This window comes from Bos indicus, chromosome 19, assembly GCF_029378745.1.
Source record: "Bos indicus isolate NIAB-ARS_2022 breed Sahiwal x Tharparkar chromosome 19, NIAB-ARS_B.indTharparkar_mat_pri_1.0, whole genome shotgun sequence".
NCBI lineage: Eukaryota > Metazoa > Chordata > Mammalia > Artiodactyla > Bovidae > Bos > Bos indicus.
Window position 1 is genome coordinate 35,413,917 of NC_091778.1, and position 22,241 is coordinate 35,436,157.

At 58.6% G+C, this 22,241-nt stretch overlaps 1 protein-coding gene across 2 annotated transcripts; it reads left to right on the plus strand.

Moving 5' to 3' along the window:
- The first annotated feature begins 740 nt into the window (after nucleotides 1-740).
- GRAP (GRB2 related adaptor protein) lies at nucleotides 741-21,771 on the plus strand. 2 transcript variants are annotated; one of them, XM_070773166.1, is made up of 5 exons: nucleotides 745-920; nucleotides 6,621-6,718; nucleotides 11,226-11,348; nucleotides 18,696-18,864; nucleotides 20,635-21,771. In XM_070773166.1, the coding sequence occupies exons 1-5, from the start codon at nucleotides 843-845 to the stop codon at nucleotides 20,818-20,820; spliced, it is 654 nt and encodes a 217-aa protein (XP_070629267.1). In that variant the 5' UTR covers nucleotides 745-842; the 3' UTR covers nucleotides 20,821-21,771. The 2 variants fall into 2 exon arrangements, with proteins under 2 accessions (XP_070629268.1, XP_070629267.1); XM_070773167.1 differs by lacking the exon at nucleotides 11,226-11,348 and having other exon boundaries at nucleotides 741-920.
- Nucleotides 21,772-22,241: the final 470 nt, after the last annotated feature.

A 22,241-nucleotide genomic window follows, 5' to 3' on the forward strand; every position in this document is an offset into this window, starting at 1 on the left:
CTCCTTCCCTGCACAGCAAACTCCATCCTCCGTCCTTGGTTCTGACGGCTTCACCACATTCAGTGGTTTAGGTTCTTTCCCAAGAGACTCAGCCTCATCCCAGAATTGCCGCACTGATCTCACCACCCACAGCAAACCTAAGCAAAGGTCCGCATTTATTTTCAGTCCTTTTTGACCTTAGGCTCACCATTCCACTGAAGGTGCCCAGTGTTTAAACCAGAAGAGGCGCCTTCTGAGTTGGGCACTGATGGATGAATAGGAGTCTCCTGAGAAGAGAAAGGGGAAGAGGGGCCATGCGTGTGGAAAGGCTGGGGGCGATTTGGGCATGTGAGGTGTCCCCCTGCTGCGGCTGCACCCCAGGTTTGTTCAGAGGGAAGGGGAGTAACAAAGGATGGGTCTGGAGAGGTGGGGTGGGGAGGAGTAACAGGCAAGGCCCTGGTGGTTGGGCCAGGAGCTTCAGGTCAATAGTGGGTCACAGGGGGCGTCAGAGTTTAGAAACTGTGGTGGAAGGATTGGTAAATGAGTGGGAGTGGTGGTGACCACAAGTTCAGCATTCTTGCTGCTCTGGAGACTCAGTTTTATCATCTGTAAGGTGGGTGCAGGAGGAGGACCCACTCCCAGGGCTGCTGGGGGACGCCCTGGAGTCTGAGAGGGGCCCGTGGCTCACACCCCCTGTCTGGGACATCTCTGCTTCCTGTTTCTCCGTCAGGGGAAGTCTCGGTCTCAGCTTCAAAAGCACAAACACGCTCTCAAAACAAAGGAAGCTGGTCCTCGACTGCGGAGGAAGCAGGAAGCTGCCGGCCCTGCTAGCAGCCCAGCTGCCGGGGCGCGGGGACGGCGGTATGGAGTCTGTGGCCCTGTACAGCTTCCAGGCCACGGAGAGTGACGAGCTGGCCTTCAACAAGGGGGACACGCTCAAGGTAGGGTGGCCGGGGCTGGCCGAGTTGTGCGTATGTGATATGGGGTGGGTGCTTAAAATCAAGGCCTGGATGGCCCTTCTAATAGAGTCTAGTCTCTGGAGGAAGATAGGCCCAGCTTCTCCAGTCATTGGCTACATGACTCTGGACAAGCCACCTTCTGCCTCGGATTCTCAGTTTTCCCATCTGAGAAATGGGGAGTTAGTTAGCGCTCCCTCCCTTAGGAGCCATTCTGAGAATTCAGCGTAGTGAGTGGCAGGGGCTGATTCAACACCCAGTTTCCCAGGAAAGAAATGAGTTAACTCATTTGAAATGAGTTAAAGAGAGAGAGGCAAAGAGACTGAGACAGAGAGAGGATCTTGGGAATTAAGTACACACACTAACCTATCGGGGATAAAACAACTGTGACTAAGGGTCTAGACGGGCCTCCCCACAGGTGAGATGAGCCTCAATGCTACGCAGCTCCCCTCGTGGAACCTCTGTAAGGAGCACACACCCTCCAGGGCAGAGGGGTTTCCAGGCTCTCTCTCTCAGGAAGTGTCCCTGCTTACATGCCTGCATCTGGAAGCGGAGCTCAGGGCCCTGATTCGGGAGTGTTTGGCACGATTTGGGTGCTGGATTAGCCATCAAGTCCCACTCAGAAAGCTCCCTGGGCCCCAGGCTCCACACCGGCCCGGTGGGCATGAGACCGGCTATCCTTCCAGTCTGAGCTGGGGCCCCGCTCCGGGCTGCCCCAAGCTTCAGGCCTCAGAAGGGACAGCACCTCCCGTGGGCTGACCGTGTATGGAGCCAGGTCTGAGCTCGGCGGTGTGCTCCAGTGCCCACTTAATCTGCCACGGCCCCATTTTACAGGTGACTAAGTGAGGCCCCCAGGCACCATGACTTGCTCAGTGTGGGGTCGGGTGTGAACCCCTTCACCTGGGCTGGGGCGAGAGGGTGACAGTTCTAAGAAGGGCCACATCATTTTGAGGAAGTCCCCCCTTATCTGTGCTGGGATGCTGGCCCTGGGCCCCCTGGGTGGCCGGCAGGGGGTGGTGACCTGAGGACGTGTGGTTACCTGAGGGTGGGGCAGGCTTGACACCAGGACCAAACAGCCAGTACAGGAGACTCTGAGGTCTAGGACCAGCTCAAAGGCCTTGTTAGCCGATCTGAGAGAGTTTGGGTCTCTAGTTCCAGACTCCAGGGCTTGGGAGAAAGTGGAATCATGAGGAATTTGGAATGGGGTGGGCAGTGCTTTCCCCCTGAGATGCAGGTGATGGACAGTGTGGTGGGGATGGATCTGTGGGGTCCCCCAAGGGAATCACTGTAAAAACTATGACACCCATTTCCCTCCTGGATGCCTGGGCTCTCTACCCACCCAGAGACTGGCCGGGTTCCCACTAACCCTGGCTAGAGCACTGGCATCTTCTGCTGTGTTTGCTTCTAACCTGGGCTCCTGAGGGCAGGGGCATAAACCAGTGCTGGCACAGGGCAGGACCTCAGCAAGACACGGGGTGTCAGAGGAAGGAAGGCGGGATTAAGATGTTAGCCAGGACCCAGGAGGGGACCTCTCGAGGCATGACAGGCCATGGGAAGGGCTGCCTTTTCCTTCCTTCATACAACAAACCCTTGCTGGCCTGTGGAGCATTGTCCTGAGTGCTGAGGCCACAGGCAGTGGACAAAGCCCAATCCCTGTCCTCCCAAACCTGACATTCCAGAGGGTGAGTCATGCCAGGAGGTGACAGATGGATGGAAGCAATCACCCGCGAAGATGGAATGCAGAGGGTGGGAGGGGCAGGGGGACAGCTTTAGACTAGGGGCGGGGGGGGTCTGGGCAGCCTCTCAAAAGAAGTGACACCTCAGCTGAGATCTGAAGGATGAGCGGGACCCAACCATGCAGAGAAGAGGCGGGGGAGGAGAGTGAAGGAGGAGATGCATCCAGCGGGGGTGTGAGTGAGTCTGCAGCGTGGACTCAGCCTAGCTCCATGCTCCGTGGTGGCATAAAATACCACACAGTCCCTAAAAATGCCATCTGGGAAAGGGTCGTTTAACAATGCAAAAATGCTCATGAGGCAACGTGAAGTGGCAAAAAGGCAGAATGCAGAGGAATATACACAGAGAGCCAACTCACACGTACTCAGTAGATTTGAGTTTTAGGGATAGGAAACTGACATTCTGCAGGTGAGAAAGGGAAAGCTGAGCCTCTTCTAGGCACCGGATTCGTGCCTAGGAAAAAACACCAGCATGTCCTGAGGAGTTAGTCCTGGGTCCTGGGAGGCGGGCCATCAGCAAGTCCCACTTCCTTGTTCATGCCCCTGCCTTTCCTTGATGGACAGGGATGAACAAGTGGGCCTTCCAGGCCCAGACCTGGCGACAGGGCCCTTCCTCACGGTGGTGCAGGTGCCAGGTCAAATCCTGCCTTGATTTAAGATTTTGATGGATTTTTTTTTTTTGCATTAAATTTTAAATAGTCTAATTTTTAGAACAGTTTGAGGTTTACAGAAAAATCGAGAAGGTAGTGCAGAGGGAGTCACATCTGACACCGCAGGCCCGCTCTCGCCCATGCATACCCTCTCCCGTGGTAACATTTTAGAGTATCAACCTGGTTCATTTGTTACATTAATAGACTGATATGGATACATTATCATTAACTACTGACAGCATGAAAATTTTTTGCATTGATTTTGATTTTTTAACATATTCTCTTAAAATACTATTTACGTTGATTCGTGACATCTTCGGAGCTCCGTAAATTTTGCGCTCAAAGTGCCTCCCCCACCTTATGTGGTCTGGAGTCCAATTTCTATAACTGCAAAAGTTCGACTGCGACATCACCCGGCAGCCCTGCTCTCCAACTCCCGTCTGGTGACTGAGCACGCAGGGCGTCCATTCGAGCGTGTTTCCAGCGCACCAGCTGTAAGCGCCCAGTGGACATACAGATCCCAGGCCCTGGGAGCTGGCAGGACGCTGTTCTTCCAGTCTTGAGCTCTGCTCTTAGATGACCCTCTGGACAAATAGCCCCAAATGTCACTTCCCTAAAACATAGCCCCCTCCCAGGAGTAGGCTGCTTTGGGTGCACAGTACCCGTCGCTCCTGGCTAGAGGAAAGATGTGGGTGCTGGCTTACCTCTGCCTCTTCATCGACAGCCTGGCCCCCAGAACCCAGACTCAGGGAGCCCATGGCCTCAGCACCTCCACGGGGATGGCCGGTGTGCCCCAGGTTGGACACAGCCAGCCCTGAGCTCCCCACCTGCCCCCGCAGCTGTTCCATTGCACCCGGTGGCCACATCTGCCCACCAGCACCCAGGCCCAGAACTTGGGGTGGTCTTGGCTGCTTTCTCTGCATCTCGGAGCCAGCCTGTTAGCAGTTCCCCCTAAACCGTCCCAAATCTGACCACATCTCAGTCACCCCAGTCCAGGGCCCCATCACCGCTCACCTGGGCCCAGCTCCTCACATCCCTTCCTCCAGTCCACAGCCTGGTCTCCACACAACAGCCACAACCCAGAGCCTGACCTTCCCCCAGTGGCCCTCAGTGGTTCCTCTTGTTTGTTTTTGTGAATAATTTTCTTTATTTATTGGCTATGCTGGGTCTTTGTTGCTGTGTGGGCTTTCTCTAGTTGCGGGACCAGGGGCTACTCTCTGGTTGCTGTGCTTGGGCCTCACATTGCTGCAGCTTCCCTGGTTGCTGAGCACAGGCTCTAGGGCGCGTGGGCTTCTGTGCTTACAGCTCGCAGGCTCTAGAGCACAGGCTCAATAGTTGGGGTGCTCTGTGGCATGTGGGATCTTCCTTGATCAGGGATCGAACCTGAGTCTCCTGCATTGGCAGGTGGATTCTTTACCACCGAGCCACAGGGGAAGCCCGCTCGTCTTGGTTTTGAAAATAAAAATCTGAATGGCCTCCTCATTCCCACCAGAGTACAATAACGTCCAGCTCTCTCGCTCCCTGTGTACCTCACGGTCCGGCCCCCACCTCAGCTGCAGTCACACAGTTTTCCTTTCTGCTCCAAGGACAGCTTGCTCCCACCTCAAGGCCTTTACACTGGCTATTCCTTCGGCCATGGACCGACATCCCCACATCCTCTCACGTCCAGCCTTTCCTATAATTTGGGCCTCAGCTCACATGTCAGTCACCTCCTCAGAGATGCCTTTCTTGCCCACTCCCCCACCCCTGTGGACAATCCCCTGCCCCAACCAGGCATCTACATCTTCCTGGTGTATATCTTGCGAGCACTCCCCACTGCATTAAATTATCTTGTTTATTTGTCTGTTTCCTGTTTCTCCCTCTGCCTCTGCCCTCCAAAGCGTGACCTCCTGCTCCCGGCTGTGTCATTGGGCTGGACACAGGGCCTGCCCTGCAGGAGGTGCTCAGTGACCACACTGGCCAGGGGGTAGTGGCACAGGACAGCACCCAGGAGAAGGGGCCAAGCTGGGGGCATCACCAGGGAGGGTTGGCAATTCCTGTGTCTCAGAGGGTCTGGGTGCTTTGAACAATGTTGACGGCAAGACCTCAGCTACCGCAACCCATCAGAACATTTCTGAGTCTTTCCCTGGAGTGGAGATGACAGGAAAACAAACAAAGTTGGGATAGACGAGATGTGTTACAGCCTCATGTCCACACAGGACTTTGTAGGTCACAAAACACCACCACATGCCGTGTAGGCTGCCTCTATTTTATGGTTGCAGAAACCGAGGCCAAGGCTGCGGAGAGAGTTAGAGGCAGGCAGACTGGTCTAGAGCCCAAGGCTGCCGGGAACCTTCACTGAATCTGTGTCCCATAGGCCCTGATTTTCCCATTAAGCTGGGGTGGGGGGGATTTGTTTTGTGTTGTTTGGTTTTCAGCAAAAGTTTTCCTGAGTCAGCCACCTGCTTCCGGCTGTCCCTGGGGACGCTAGCCTGGCCCAGACAGTGGGGACAGGAAGGAGGGGGCTCGGCGGGCCAGGCGGTCAGACGAGTTGCTGCCCCAGCCCTCATTCCCATGGGGCCTCTGCTTGGGTGGCTCATCTGTGTCTGATTTTTTGTCTCAACCAAGCATCCCCACCGGGTTGGAGCTGATACATGGACCTGCTCTAGGACGGACAGGGAAGACTGCCCTTGGGCAGGGTCCAGAGACAGAATGAAGGGGGACTGGCGTGAAGAGTGAGGGGGTCCTGCTCACCTCCTCTTGGAGCCTGCGTCCTCCTCTGTGAAATAGCTTTTGATGACAGCAGCCCCGGGGGCCGGGGTGAGAAGGGGTGACCCGTGGCGAGCCTGCCCAGCGACAGGGGAGGGAGCCCAGCGTCCCGCCGCCACCCTCAGCAGCTTCCACCCACACTTGGGTTTCAGTTCCCCTCGGGCCACCTGCAGGGCGACACAGAGCCTGTGACCCGAGCCTTGTCTCAGCCCAAATACCTCCCGTTTGCTCCCCAGGGTCTGAACTCCCCACCAGACCATCACCCCTGAGTTCAGGTGTGCGGGTTTGTAAATGTGGGTGACCCCAGGTGACCACCACTTGGTGGGGCTCCTCAGACTGCCCCCTCCCCGGGTCAGCGGAGGTGTCGAGTACCATGGGCCCCATGTCCAGGGCCACAGCTCAGGGACTGAGGGGCTGTGGGGTCTGCCCTAACCCCATGGGGTGCTGGGGGTCTGGGTGGCAGCACTTGGATGTCCAGCTCTAGCCCCGTGTGCCCTTGGCAGGGGAAGCTGACACTCCTGGGTGACCAGGAGCCATGTCTCTCCTGCCCACAGATCCTGAATATGGAGGATGACCAGAATTGGTACAAGGCCGAGCTGCGGGGCGCCGAGGGGTTTGTCCCTAAGAACTACATCCGCGTCAAGCCCCACCCGTGAGTAGCTCCCTCACATCCACAGGACCCCCTGCCCCGCTGCCAAATGTCCCCTCCCAGCCTGGCCCAGACGGAGTGACCTGCAAGGCCTCACCCCAGCCTCCCTCCATCCGTCTGGAGCCCCCTGTCTGTACCCTGAGCAGAAGTGGGGGACAGAGATGTGATGACTTGTCCCAAGTGGTGGTAGTCCAGGCCAGTCCAGGCCACAACACCGAGGACCTGGGACACCCGAGAGCACCCGGGCCCTGGAGAGGACGGGGCCTGGGCCCTCAGCGCTGGGCCCAACGGCTGCGGCGTGGCCTCAGGCAGGCCCTGGCTCTCTCTGTTCTTGTTTCTCTGTCTACAGCACAAGGAGGCCCGAGGTTCCACTCATGGGGGGCCCTAGGAGCCTGTGCAGGGGTGGGGGTGAGGGGCCAGGGAGGAGAGGGGCAGGAAGGAGGCAGACCTGAGGGCCCCGCCATTGGAGCAGGAGATGGGAGAGCTGGACACCAGCCAAGCAGAGCTGGGACAGGGCAGAGCAGGAGTCAAGTGTGGGGCCCAGGCATCCCCAGGCCTGGGACCTGCTGGCCCAGGGAAGCCTCTGGTCAGGCTTTCAACATTGAATGCCCTAGTCTCAGCCCCGACACAGGCCTAAGTGGCCAAGAATCTATGAAAAACCAAGTGGATACGTGTGGAGTGAAGGCTGAAGTAGCCTTGAGACACAGTCATTCACTAAACACTGGCTATGGCCCCAGGGACCCGGCCCAGGTGATGCTGGAGACACGTGATGAGATGCTCGGGTCAGAGCAACGTGTCCCAGGGAGAGACAAGAGGTAAAGAAAGTATGACAAGAGAAGGCAGTCAGCATCGAGATAACTAACCAGGGAGGCCTTCTCGGAAGAGGTGACAAACTGAGGTTTTGAAGGATGTGTGTAGGAGTTAGCTGCGTAGTCAGAGAAGGGCATTCCGGGGAGAGGGGCAATGAGAACCCCTGGCTGTGGGCCTGGCAGTGGGGCCTCAGATGCTGGGTGGAGGGTGGGAGGAGCCACGGATGGGTTTCAGCGTGGATGGGGGTCCTGCATCTGATGCGGAGGCAGGTGACAGGGCTGGGCAGGCTAGAGGGGGCAGGCTGGGAGCTGCAACATGTGTGTGGTTGTGGGGTGAAAGGAGAGGGAGGTGCACTGCCAGGGTGGGGCCTGGAGGCTGTTTCCTCTTTATCTGTCTTCGAGTTCTTTCCAAAGCTGCCACCACCTCCGGCTTCCTGTGTTGGGCAAGGCCTCTACCCACCTAGGTCCCCTGTCTGGGCTCCAAGCACTCCTACCCCGCCACAGGTCCTGTAGCCTGGGCTCCCAGCCTGCAAGGGCTGTGTGACCTTGACTTCCGTAAAGGGAGACAGATGGAGAGAACCTGCCAGGGCCACCAGCCAGGGCCAGGTCAGTGAAAGACACAATGGAAGTGGGAGCCTCCAGGTGGAGGCTGTGGCCCAGCGAAGGCTGGGAGCCTAGGAGGTTGGAGGCCACTGAGAAACCCAAGTAGAGGCTTTGGTTTACTCAGAAGGAAAGAAAAGCTGATGGATTTCAGGGCCATGCCCTGTGGGGCACTATGGTGGTTGAAGCCAGTCTCCACCAGGGTGGGTAGCAGCCGTGGAGGGTTCCGTGTCTGATGGCCCTGGGGTCCCTGGGGCTGTCTTTGGCCACTAGTGTCTGGGACAGGTCAGGGACCAAGGGCAGATCCCCCACTTGGCTGAGGCCAGGTCCAGGTGCGTTCTGGGCTAACTTCACCCCTGCCCTAGCTCTGAAATAGCAGTGGGGAAAGTCCAGCCAGCAACTGACTCAGCCTTTGGGGCTCCAGTGTGGAACATGGCAGGGCAGGGGTCTCAGGGGGGCCCTGATCACTGCCACCATGCTGCAGCCCAGGGAGCCCGGGGCAGGTGTGATGCAGGCCACCTACTCCCAGGGCCTCTGGGCATCACAGGCAAGGTCCACCGAGGGTCTGACCCAGTCGTGTGGGGGTCTAGGAGTGCACAGTCTGCTGGGCCTGGGAGGTAGAGTAGAAGTTTGCCAGGAGTGTGGGCAGACCAGCTAACAGTGGGGGAGGTGGGGTGCGCATGGCTGAAGGTCGGAGCAGTGGCGGTAAACCCCTGCAGGTGGCGGCACCCTTGTCCTCCCAATGACCCTGCGAGCTGGGTGCTCTCGTCAGCGTCTTGTGGGCCAGGAGACTGTGGCAGAGACGAGTGGCCTGTCCAGGGTCAGAGACGGAGGGAGGTTTGCTTCAGGTGCTGTGGGCCTGGGCTGTGCCCACCAGGATGGAGTTGGGGAAATTTGCCAGGCAAATATTGGCGGGGGGCCTCTGCCCCTCCTTGGGCCTCAGTTTCCACATCAGTAAAATGGGGGCTAAGTGAGGAGTGAGCTGGGTTCTGGGGGTGTCAGGACGGGGAGGCTGGTTTCTCCCATCCTGTCCTTTGAGCTACCGAGGACCAGGAGGGGGCTGGGCACCCTCCTCAAGACTGCGGTTGTGAAAGCCTTTGAGGGTGACGGCCGCCCACACACGGATGCCTCCTGTGGGGTTTTGTGGGTTCTTCAGAGACACCGGGCTCGGGAAACGCCCACATGGGGCCCCACTGGACCCCTGCTCCCCCCGCGGCAGCACCTGCACGGGTTCCTGCTGGGGGCTTCCCAGAGGAGCTCCGTTCTGGGCACCCCCGAGCCCTGGGCCCTCCGCGTCCCAGCTTAGCCTCTGGCCTGGAGGTTCCTCCGGGACTCCCAGAGACCCAGGCTGAGCTCTCAGAGGCAGCCTGGAGCCCTACCCTTGGCCACCACCTCCACTGCCTCCACTCCGGGAAAACCCGCTGTGAGATGGGCCCAGGCCTCTCCACCCCCCAGTATGGGGGCAGTTGTGGGCTAGAAGCTCACTTTTGGGGTATGGGCTCCCAGGAGTGGCGTCTAGAACACAATGTCAGGACCAGGATTTTATTTTGGGGTGGAAGATGGGGAGGAGCCTTGGAACTGCTCTTTCTGGCTGGAACCAGGGAGCCAACACCATGAGCTGAGCAGGGTGCCTGTCCTACTCCCCTCAGTCACCACCTGAGACATTGGGGGCCCAACCCGCCCACACCCAGGCCGGGCACATCACTCGGAGGAGCTGCCAGCGCTCACACTTGGCAGGCAGGGGAGGGGTAGGTAGGGCTGCGGGCAGGACCCCGTCTGCCTGCACCTGAGCCCCCGTGCTGGGCTTGCAGGGCTCTCTGTCAACATCCTGACATGACAGGAAATTCCCGCCTCGTATCTGCCGGCTGGGCGCTCAGACTCAGGAAGGGGAGAAGGGAAACAGCTCAGGGAAGGGAGGCTTGGCGGCCTCGGGGCGCCAAGGTCTCACGGTGAGATTCCGGTCACACTGGGCTTTGGTTTCCCCATGTAAACATCAAGAGTGGACTAAAACCCTGGGGCTGGGAAGCCAGCTGGAGGTCACCTGGGCCCTCTGAGGGTAGGCGATTCCCAAAGAGCCAGACTCCGCCAGACTGCCTCGTGCATTTACCAGGAGCCTTCTATATACCTGGTTATGTTTGGTCAGAAGGAAGAGGGACTTGATCGAACCTGTGAGAAAAAGTCCAGGTGGCCTCAGTCTATGCATCTGTGAAATGGGTACAGGGAGAGACCCTTCCTCATCAGAGCAAAGCTACTATTTCTCTTTGGTGGTGGTTTAGTCGCTAAATTGGGTCTGACTGAAAAAAAGACAAAATAAATTGTGTTTGACTGTTCACAATCCCATGGATTGTAGCCCACCAGGCTCTCTCTGTCCATGGAATTCTCCAGGCCAAAAATACTGGCGTGGCTTGCCATTTCCTTCTCCAGAGGATCTTTCTCATTCAGGGATTGAATCTGGGTCTCTTTCATTATAGGCAGATTCTTTACCATCTGAGCCAGGGGAAACCCATTTCTCTTTGGTCATCTTTAAAATATTTTTTCACTTTAAAGAAGCTACAACAGGAAATGTAAAAGCCCAGGTGGGGGTGGCTGGGTCAGAGTTCACTGAGGTGTGTGTTTGCCTGAGTGTGTGCGCATGTTAGGTCGCTCAGTTGTGTCTGACTCTTTGTGACCCCGTGGACTGTAGCTTGCTAAGCTCTGTCTATGGGATTCTCCAGGCAAGAATACTGGAGTGGGTTGCCATGCCCTCCTCCAGGGGATCTTCCCAACCCAGGGATTGAACCCGAGACTCTTGTGTCTCCTGCATTGGCAGGTGGGTTCTTTACTACTAGTGCCACATGAGAAGCCCCGTGTGTTTGCCTGGTGTGGTGGCAAAGGCTTGTGCTCAGGAGGCAGAATGCTGGGACTAGGCACAGCTCCTGTCTGCCACCATGTGTGACCTTGGGTACATGACTTCTGCCTCTCTGGGCCTCAGGTTGATAGTCTGTAAAGTGGGCGCAGTCGCACCTCCTGTGTCCAGGACTGCTGGGAGGACCTGGCTGTGATGGGTGCCTGGCACCGGGCAGGGTGGCTGGCCCCCCGCCCTCACCTTGCCCTCTCTGCAGGTGGTACTCGGGCCGGATCTCCCGGCAGCTGGCGGAAGAGATTCTGATGAAGCGGAACCACCAGGGAGCCTTCCTGATCCGGGAGAGCGAGAGCTCCCCAGGGGAGTTCTCCGTTTCTGTGAAGTGAGTTCTGACCCGAATACGTGGAGGAGGGTGGGCAAAGACAGGCCCTCGGGGCAAGGAGGGAACAACAGACCCCTGGAAGCAGATGACAGTCTCGGGGTTGGGGGTGAGGCGACTGCAGGGCGTGGCCCTGGACAGTGAGGATTGGAGGCCAACTGGGAGTCCTCCCATGCTGGGCCAAAGGGTCGGCCATTGTTCCACGAGCAGCAAGTCACCAGGGGAAGCTGATATGACAAGGCTGCAGGGGGAGAGCAGCAAGCCCCCCGGGGTGGGTGTCCAGGATGTGCTCTGGACAGGGTCCCCCTTGTGCTATGCAGTCAAGAGGATGGACCCTGGGGCCAGGGTGCTTAGGTTCACATTCCAGCTCGGCCATTTCCTGTCTGTGTGACTTTGGGCAAGTCACTTAACCTCTCTGTACCTGTTTCCTCACGTGTAAAATGAATTATTGCGAGGAGCAAATGAGTCATTCTATCGAGAGCCGTTAGAATAGTGGCTGCCACTGAAGCAGGGTGGCAGCCTCTGGGCAAAGTGGAACCAGAAACCAGAAGTCACAATGGGGCAATGAGGAGTCCAGGTGGAAGGAGGGGCAGGAGCCGGGGAGGGGGTCGGGCCCCGCTCGTCTCTGTCCTGCCTCTTCCGCACCTGGAACAGGGGGATGTGGGAGCAGCAATTCAAGGACTAGTCACTGAGTTATGTGCAGTGTGCCGGGCAGCATCAGGGACTCAGGAAACAACAGGAAAAAACAAAGTTGCTGTCCTTCAGGGTTTGTGTCTTAGTCGGGGAGACAGACCTTGAAACAAACACAGCAGGAGCCAGGTGGCAGGGACGGATGGCCTCAGGTTTGAGCAGAGATCTGCAGCTGCAGTGCAGGCTGTCCGGGGCCCCAGGAGTGAGGACTGGGAGGAGAGCTTCCGCACAGAGGGAACAGCAAATGGAAAGCCCCTGGGGTGACTGGGCAAAGCCAGTGTGGGGAGGGGTGTCAAATCCAGAGAGAATGGCCTGACAGGTCCCTAGCAGGAGGCGGGTTCCCCCAGAGCAATAGGCCTCCACGGAGCATCCCCACTAGGGGAAGGAAGTGGATCCCTTGGGCTACTGAGGAGGAGGATGGCTGGGATCGAGGCAGGCCCTGGAAAGAGCCAGACGGAGCCGCTGGCATTAGCACTGGGATGGGGCTGGAGGGTCAGGGAGGTGGCATGTGCCCGTGAATTGGGGACCATCAACAATAATACCACCTTCAGGGTTGCTGAGGACACTGGGCACATAGCTGGATGGGATGGGTGGGTGGACATGGGCAGCATGGCCTCAGGGTGCTGGATGGCACCAGTCTTCTAGGACTTGGATGTGTCACAGCCAATGGCTGGCTGATTTTCCAATGGATAAACGTACATAGGATGGCTTTGATGGCTTCTGTGGGGAAAAGTCTGATGCGGCACCAGGCTCAGGGGAGGGAAGAGCTCGTGTCTCCCAGCAGGCTGGCCATGAGGCTCCTGTTTGCAGAAATGTGCCCCAAGGGAGGCCTTTCCTGTCTGTTCTATACAGAGCTTGTGGTGGTGTGCAGTTGGCACACTGGAGCCCTGGCAGGTGGGCTTCTCCTTGTCGGGGTCAGGAGAGCTTCTGGGGATGGTGGTCCCACACCAGGGGTCACAGCCCTCACCCGCCCCTCTCCAAGCTTTGTCACCAGCCTTGGCTTTTCTCACTTCCATTTCCCCTGGGAACAGGCTGAGCTCCTGATCCAAGGCAATGGCTCTCCTCCTCTCTGAGCCTCAGGGGTGGTGAGACACCAGTTCTTGGCCCTGAGCGTCTGGAGCCCCCTGGCTCGCCCCTCCTTCCACAGCCCAGACCTTGAGGCCAGTGGGTCCCCGAGGAACAGGAAGTGGCAGTTTTCCCTGTGCTGGCTCCCAGGGCCCAGTATCTCCTGGGAAAGGCGCCCGCCAGGCGGGCTGGTCTGGCCTCGCTCCAGGAATCAGCTCCAGGGTCACCGCAAAGCAGGGCACAGGGGCTTCTTTGGCCACTTCTGCAGCCTGAACTGAGCTCCTACCTGCCTCCCCCTCACCTGAGAGTGGATCCCATGGCCTGAACTTCCGCCGTGGGTGCCCTGGCACCCTGCCCTCTCCTGGAGCCTCCCGGGGCATGCAGACCCGCCACCCCAGGCACGGGGTCAGGCCAGCCAGCTCAACCTGTGGGGTGTGTGTGTGTAGGACAGGGGAGGAGTCCCTTGGGGAGTGAGGGACTGGGGTCTCCACGATGCCTGATGGAGGGAAGTTCGATGGCAGTAGGCACTCCGCAGGCTGGAGGAGATGACATCTGAGCTGGGCCCTGGGGCATGAGTAGGAGTTTGGTGCACAAAGAGGAGAGGGGATGCCAGGCCCAGGGAACAGCAAGTGTGAAGACCCAGAGGTGGGGCAGAGAAGGTGGGCTTGGAGAGTAGTTGTCTGTCCGAGCAGGAGGGGAATGGGCAGTTTTAGGGAGCCAGCACCAGTGCTTTCTGGGAAAGGGGCCTGGAGTGTCCCTCAGAGAAATCCCCGCACACACACTGTCCCCCTTGTTCCACCCCAGGCATCCTGCCCAAGCCCTTTCCCCTAGCTCAGAGCCAGAACCCTGGGTGCCCGGGTTGTGGTGTGTACACAGCACCACCAGGTGGCGCCCTCCAGCCTCAGTTGCATCTCCCAGGGCCAGGATCCTGGGTCCTGCCCCTACTCTGGTCCATCCTCTGTCAGCGGGCCTTTCAGGGCCCTTGGAGGACCACCAGGCAGACCTCAGAGCAGGAAACAGACTCAGGGCATCTGTGGCTAGGAGAGGGGCTTTTGAGGAAGAATATGAGCTGTGTAACCCTGGGCAAGGTACCCTGGTCTGTTTCCTCGTCTGTGAGATGAACATCGATGCAAGGGGCTGAGAATGCTGCCAGCACACAGCAAGTTCTCCCCAAATGTTGGCTTCCCCGGTGGCTCAGTAGTAAAGAATCCACCTGCCAGTGCAGGAGACACAGACTCCATCACTGGGTGGGGAAGATTCCCTGGAGAAGGAAATGGCAACCCACTCCAGTGTTCTTGCCTGGGAAATTCCATCGACAGAGAAGCCTGGTGGGCTACTGTCCGTGGGGTCGCAAAGAGTCAGATATGACTTAGCGACATGAACAACAACAATCCCAAAAGCCAGCTATAGTTGTCATTGCCATGTCAACCCTCCCAGGACCACACAGTGCCTCCTGGCCCCAGCCCCATGGTCCCAGGCTGTTAGAGAAAGGCCAGTGGCCATGTGGGGCTGGGCAGCCCAGCTCTCCTCCTGTGTAACCTCAGCAGATCCCATCCTCCTCGGCTGTAACGTCCTTATCTCCAGTGTGGAGACAGTAGCCAGGACGTTGTGAAGTCCAGTGACCTGACAGCCACCCTTCTGGGTGATGACTACACAGATGCATGTGCAAGAGCGTTTCCGCCTCACTGGCAGGGCTCCCGGGACCTCTGATCCTACACGAGTGGCATCTCCCACAAGCTCCCGCCAAGCCTCATAAAGCTGTCAGAGGTGGGGTTTACGGGCCTTGCTCTGCCTCCTGGAGCGACGGTGGCCACGGCTGGGTGCCCTTTACAAGTTTACAGAGGGCGGTCACCCCCACCCCCACCTCCAGGAGCATGTCTGAGCTGGCGGCCTGAGGGCCAGGGCAGGGGCGCATGGCCTGGCTGTGTTACTTTTGCCCCCACTCTAATACAGGCTGCGGTGGGCTCCTTGGTTGGAAGCAGTTTGTTCCCTAGTGAGACTAGGAAGATGCTTGCTTCTTTTCAGGCTCAGGTGCCTGGGGTCCTAACTGTTTGCTCTGCCCCTCTGGTTGCTGAGCCCCTACTGTGCACCAGGCCCCATGCCCAGTTTCAGGGACTCAGCTGCCATCAATTCAACAAAGCTCCCTGTCCTTTAGGCCCAGGTTCCACTGGAGCAACTGATAACTTTATACATGTATGTATGAGGAGATGTGTATGTATAATTTATTAAACAATTAGTAAATTATATAAAATCTTGGAAGATGAAAAAGGCTCTTGGAAAATGAGGCAGAAAGAATCGGAAGAAGGCATAGTTTTATGCAGGCAAAGACAGGGAGGAAGTGACCTCAGAAGTCTGGTGTGCAAGTGAAGAAACAAAGGCTCAGAAACGTGCAGTAACTTGCCTGAGGTCACACAGCCAGAAACAGCAGATCTAGTGCCCATTGACACCCCCATGACCTGAAAGACCAGGTCTGCCCTTCCGCTCTCCTTCCCTGAGGCTGAAAACCCGGTGTTGGGGGGTTCTCTCTCCACTCCCTTCCCAAGGTCAGTTTGATTCTATCTCACATCTGCTGCAGAACAAGTCATCCACCCCCTCCTTTTTCACAGATGGGAAGACTGAGTGCACAAGGGCCATGCCTTATCAGAAATCACCCAGTAGGCAGTCAGCAACCTGGCCTCCACCAGGCCACCAACCTGGTCTCCAAGCCCTGACTGGGGGGTCCTGGGGATCCTGACACCTTACCCCAGCCTTGTTTATCCACCCTGGGCCACTGTCACCCTGGCTAATGCCGCCACCAGGCCAGAAAAACCTGCTGGGCAGGACCAGCAGCAGCTAGCATTAGGCCTGACTTCATCCTTTAGACTTTTCTGACAGCCCAGGGGCCCGGCCCAGCCCTCACCCCGCTGGGTAGGTGGGCGTGAGGGTCACAAACAGGGACACACACACCCATGGCTGCTCGGAGATGGATGCACATGGCCGGCCTCCCGGAGCAGGGAGAGACACACGCACACATCCAGGTGTGATGGAGAGACACTGGCATGTGCAGGCCTAGACATCAGACACATACATCAGGCTTGGTGCCCTCTCCAGCTCGGGAGGGCTCACCCAGCAGGGCCACCCCTCCTAGCTCTGGGGTCACCTGGACTTAGACTCGGGCCTGGGGAGGTAGGAGACAGGCTGGCCGGGAGAGAAAGTCTGCCCAGGTGCTGGGTCCTCATCCCTGTCACATGGAGGAGGGTCGGTCACTCGTCAGGCCAGGGGCTGGCTCAGAGGAGGGTCACACCTGCTCACAGACACAGCAGACCAGCTGCCCCCAGCCGTGGGCGGGCTCCTCTCCCCTCTGAGCCCTGCTATCCCATCTTGAGCCATGCACAGGCTGAGGACTGGACCACGAGAGCTTCCCAGGTTTGAGAATCCGCCGGTTGTCAGTCTGATGAATTTGAGCAAACTCTGGGAGATAGTGGAGGACAGAGGAGCCTGGCACACTGCAGTCCCCGGGGTCACAGAGAGTTGGACTTGACTTAGCAATTGAACAACAATAAGGTTCTAGAACTGCTGGATCCCTTGCCCCCTCCCAGGTCTCGCCCCTTCCCTGGGTATGATCAGGGAAACACTCCATTCTGGGTGACGTCCGGGTGACTGAAGGTAACCTTCAAACACCAGAGTGTTCAGAACTGTGCTCACTTGGAGCTGAGGTCTCCTCAAAATCCCTACACCCTCCGACCCTCACCCGGAGGACAGCTGCTGAATACACCCCCGGCTCCTCCTCGGAGATGGCACTGAATTAGGGACTCTGCCTCCCCAGCACCACGGCCACAGTCCAGGGGCTGGGAGAACCCCAGGCTCTCCGGGACAGGGCACGAGGGAGTCAAGAACCAAGGCTGCAGCAGGCCGGACAGGAGGGAGGTGCCTGCCCGCCTGCCTGCCCTCCTCCCATCCTGGGACATGGACACACATATCCTACAGCCGACAGCACAGGTGCTTAGTCACCTGGGAACAATGCTTGCTGACGGCACACAAGCGGCTTTGTCTCAGGCCGGGGTGATGGCTCTGCCTGGTCACAGAGCCTCCAGCATTTTCTGGCCTCAGTTCTGCAGGTGGAGCTGGCTGCCCTGAGCGTGGACGTGTGTTAGAGGGGCTGGGAGTACAGCTCAGAGCCAGTGGGGGTTGGGGGTGTCAGCGGGGTCTGGGAATGAAACAGCCAGTGAGCATGGATGCCTGGGCTGCCCCACAGTGTCCCTGACCAGATTCTCTCCCAACTGGGCTATGCCTGGGCCGACTCCTGCCTTCCTGACTTTGGGTATCTGTGAGCAGCGGGTTGCTGGCTGGCTGCACAGGGCTGAGGAAGACAAGGAGTCCCCTGACTCTGACTGAGGGCATCTGAGGCAGCTCACGGAGCTTGGGCCATGATACCCAGGCTTTGAAGCATGAATAAGAGTTTGACTGAAGAAGAATTTGGAAGAAATAATGTAGCAGAGGCCTGGAGGCATGCTTGAAAGTGGAGAGAGAAGCTATGGCGTGGTTGGGATCCTTGCCTTGGGCGGGGCAGGAGGATTCCCCCTCCCCCAGGCCCAGAGACACAGAATGGAAGGTATTTACCTGGGACAAATCTCCATCTTAAATCTCACATCTTACTTTTAACAAGGCAGCACGCCAGGCCTGGGGCTGACAGGTGGAGGAAGTGAGCTCAGACAGGGATAGGCAACTGGGGGATGGACTCCGAGCTCCGGTCCAGGCCCTCGAAGCACTTGGACGGCAGCACTGCAGGAGCTCAGGCTGCCCAGTCATGTGCGGCCCCTCCTGGCATGGGATAGGCTGAGCACAGGGAGGCACCGGCAGGTCCCTCTGCCCTGTGGCCAGTCTGGGAGAGGCAGGCCATCCCTTCAATTGGAAGGTGCTGGGCAGAGGGGTAGGATGCCGTGCAGTTGGGATGCAAGGCTGGGTAAAGGGAGGGAGAAGAGAAAGGGGTACGTTGATCGCATCACAGTGTATTTGAAGAAAATTGAGGCTGGACAGGTCATCAGAGCCAGACCTTGAGATCAAGGTGTTAGGATTTTACCCCGAGGGCTGAGGGCCGTGGGGAGCCATAGAAGGTTCTTAAGGGGGGTGGGGGTGGACAGGAAGCATCCCATAGCCTGAGCCTCTTGCACACTGGCAGGCTTTGGTCTAAGTCAGGATGCTCTTAGGACTCACCCCTCAAGGGACTGTGAGGGCTGAGAGGGGATAAGGTCGGGGAGGGAAAAGAGAGTTAAGGCTGAGGGGACGTTGGAGAGAGGAGGTGCTGTCTGCTCAGCTCTCTCAGAGGAACCATGCAATGTTGCCAACCAATGAGCGTTCACCCAGAAGGGAGGTATTACTATGAGGAAACCGAGGTTCAGAGAAAGTAAGTGATTTGCCTAAGGTCACAGAGCAAGAAAGTGTCCTGATCCAGGGTCCACATCCTTAACTCCACACTCCACGGCCAGGAGATTCCCTGTGCCTTGCACGGAGCCCGTTGGAGGGGACTCAGTCCTCACCCGGAGAGGAAAAGGCCAGGTTCCAGGGGGCAGGGGGAGGGCCCATCCGAGCAGCCCTCTGAGATGGCCTCTCCCCCAGCTACGGGGACCAGGTTCAGCACTTCAAGGTGCTACGCGACCCCTCAGGGAAGTACTACCTGTGGGAGGAGAAGTTCAACTCTCTTAACGAGCTGGTCGCCTTCTACCGGACCACCACCATCGCCAAGAAGCGGCAGGTCTTCCTGCAGGACGAGGAGCCCCTGCCCAAGGTGGGTGGGTTTGGGGGGCGGCAGGAGGAGGGTCTAGCACAGCTTCTCCAGTTCTGTCCTGGGGGTTGTCGTGAAGCAAGAGGAGCTGGGGGGCAGGGGGAGGTGGGAAGGGCGGGTAGAAACTGCTGGGCAAGCAGAGCCTGGCTTATTCTCAGCCAGAAGCTGTGCGTGCACACAGTAGGCGCTCAGTAGTTGTGTGTTGAGTGAGTGGAGGTATGCCACCTGCTGAGCCTCCTGGGAGCCAGCACCTCACAGGTAGGAAGCTGAGGCTCAGGGAGCAACGGGATTCGTCCCAGGCCGCCTGCCGGGTGGGGTCAGCACTAGCTTCTGCTTGCCAGCAGTGGCGTGGGGTTGGGAAGTGGGGCAGGGGGTGCCCGTGGGCCAGGTCCCGGTCTGGTGGAGGGGGTCTAGCCACCCCTTGTTCTCACAATAACAGCAATTTGCCAGCCGGCTCTTTCATCAAGGGGCCCTGGGACCAGATCTCAGTCTCATTAGGGTGATGAAATCAGCCAGTGGGTTTATTAGACCTGACATACTGTTTTCCTTGGGACGGGGTGTCAGCAAGGCCTGGGGCTGGAGGTCAGGACCCTGCACAGCCTAGTGAACTCGGGTTCTGTTGGGGAGGGAGAGGGGGCCGCAGGCTGCTGCTCCAGTCCTGCCTGTTCCTAGGCCCCCCAACCCCTGCTCCTAGCCAGGTGTGATCTTAGGGCCAGTTCCCTCCCCTGGGCCTCAGCTTCCCCTGGGGCCAGTAGGATGAGCCCTGGGAGCTGATAGGAGAGTAAACAGTGTTTTCAGAGGACCCCCTTCCCCGCCTTATGCACCCTCCTCCCATCACCACACTTAGCGCCTGGCCCACTCAGAGCTCAGTCTCAGGGATGGTTCCCCCAGTGGGTCTGCTGCCCAGGCCAGCTCTGCCCTTGGAAAGTGTGAGGGGGCCACGAGGGAGCTGGGGGCTGCCGGAGGGCTCTCCCACACCCACCGCCTGGCTCTGAGGTCACCCACCCTGAGAGGCGACTGCAGAGCAGGCCCGGCCCCTGGGACCCAGGCTGCCTCCTCTGTCCTGGGCAGAGAACCGCTAATTACAGCCTGTCCATGATCCTATCGCCCGCCCAGATGAGATTCTGCAGGCTCGGAGCAGAGTGCCTGGTGGGCAGGCAGGTCCAGGGTGCTGGGTGTGATCATCATGGCGCCAGGCTGACGTGCCCGGCGGGGAGCTCTCATCCAGCAGCCATTCGCAGAGGGCAACCAAGTCCCACAGAGGTCAGGGACTTACCCACGGCCGCTGGGGCACAGGTGGGACTAGAGCCCATCCTGAGAGATGGAAGTGTGCAAAGTGACATCCTTTGCCTCAAAGCCTGGCCAAGGGTAACAGCAGCAGACTGCTCATAGCCACACATCACTTTACAATATAAAGGCCTGCTCCCATAGGTCTGGGGCCTGGAGTCAAAAGCTCAGGAGAGAGCCCCCAAGACGCACAGGTATCTAACCAAAGTCCCATGCTGAGGCCCAGGACTTGGTCCCTTGATTGCTGGCCATGTGGTCCCAGCTGGGCTGCCAGGACAGACCCTGTGGAGATGTAGGGTCTGTGCTGCAGATGTGCAGGGAGCGGGCAGCAGAAGGCCCATGGCGGGGTGGGGTGGGGGGATGGCTGTCATCTGAACCTGGACACAGAGCTGGGTTCAATCCCAACTCTGCCTCCTCTTGGGGCTTCCATGGGGACAGCCCAGCAGGGGGCTCCTGAAAGCCCACTGACCGTCTCCTCCCTTGCAGCCGCCCCGGGCCTGTTTCGCCCAGGCCCAGTTTGACTTCTCGGCCCAGGATCCCTCCCAGCTCAGCTTCCGTCGTGGTGACATCATTGAGGTCCTGGAGCGCCTTGACCCCAGCTGGTGGCGGGGCCGGCTCTCTGGGCGGATCGGCTTCTTCCCGCGGAGCTACGTCCAGCCGGTGCACATGTGACTGGAGTGGGCCCAGGGGCTGAGTCAGTGGACCCGCCGTCCACCAGGCACGTGGAGAGAGGACACTGGCACCCCCAATCCAGGGCTTTGGACGGGAGCATGGGCGTCTTGACTGTCTGGCTGGCCTTTGGTGCTTCATGCTAACTGGGATGGGCCCAGCGCCCCGGAACCACTGCCATGTGCAGCGCCCACCGGTCTGGGGGGCTCCACGGCCTCTGCTGGCCTCTGACATCACAGGTTGGCCAGCAGGGCCCGTCCACTCCAAACACCAATGCCCCACCCCAGGAGGGCTGAGGACTCGGGCTCCACCCACTGGGGGCCCAAGCCAAGGAACCACAGGCTGGGCCTGCCTGTCTCTCCATTCAAAGCCCCAAGGGCTGGCTACTGGGAAGTGGGCCAGGGCCCTGTGTACCAGTGACCTGGACTTCTGGACAGACCCTGGTGGAAAACGACTTCTCAGCTGTCCTTCAAAGACTATGGGATCCACAGGCCTCCAACACCCCTGTCCACTGCAGACACTTAGTGAGGAGGGCAGGGTAGAGGCGAGGTCCCGAGGAAGGAGGGGAGGGGTGGGAGGAATGGAGGCAGCTGCTCCTTGCCACTGGCCCCATGGGACAGATGCACTCCAAGGGGGTAGCCCTGGACATGGCCCCCTACAAGACACAGCTGCACCTGCCGTATTTGTTCAGGCCCAGGTTCTGCCCAGACCAGGACTTCAGGAAGCGGGGGTCACTGCAGACCCGGTGGGGAGCTGGGGCAGGAGCTGGACTTTGAGGCCCAGCAGCATCCAGGATGGGGGCAGCCTTGCTGGGCCTGGCTTAAGGAGAGGCTGGGTGTCTATGGGGATGGCGCTGCCATACGACCCGGGACGCTCAGAGGCCTGAGCTCTGGTGAATTCGCTGCTCATGACCTGGGCCCGTGAACTCAAAATAAATACAGTGAAAGAAGATAAGTATGTCCGTGAGAAATCTCATTTTCTTTCCAATTACAACTACTATTTTTAAAGTATCAGACATTCTTTTTTTCCCATTTCCTCCCTAATTTTTCAGGGCTCCTACTTGGCTGGCTTGGCCAGTCGCTGGGCACTGGCCTGCCCTGTGGCCCAAGGCGCGCTGCCCTCCTCTGGCCCTCGGTGTTCTTGACGGGGAAAGGGGTACTCTGGGGGCAGCGTCAGGCGAAGTAGGTGTAAAAGAAGATGTTGACGCACATGAGGAGGATGGCGTTGACACCGCAGACACGAGCCCAGAAGGCGTGTCTCTGGGATGCTCGGCCATCACCTGGGGGTAGTGGGAGGAACGGGGAGATGAGGGCCACAGGGTCCCACCCAGTACCCTTGCCTGCCACCCTGCCATGGGTGGGAGCAAGAGGGGGGCCTAGGGTCACACACACACACCTGTTTTCACTCCCAAGGGCAGGTCCTGA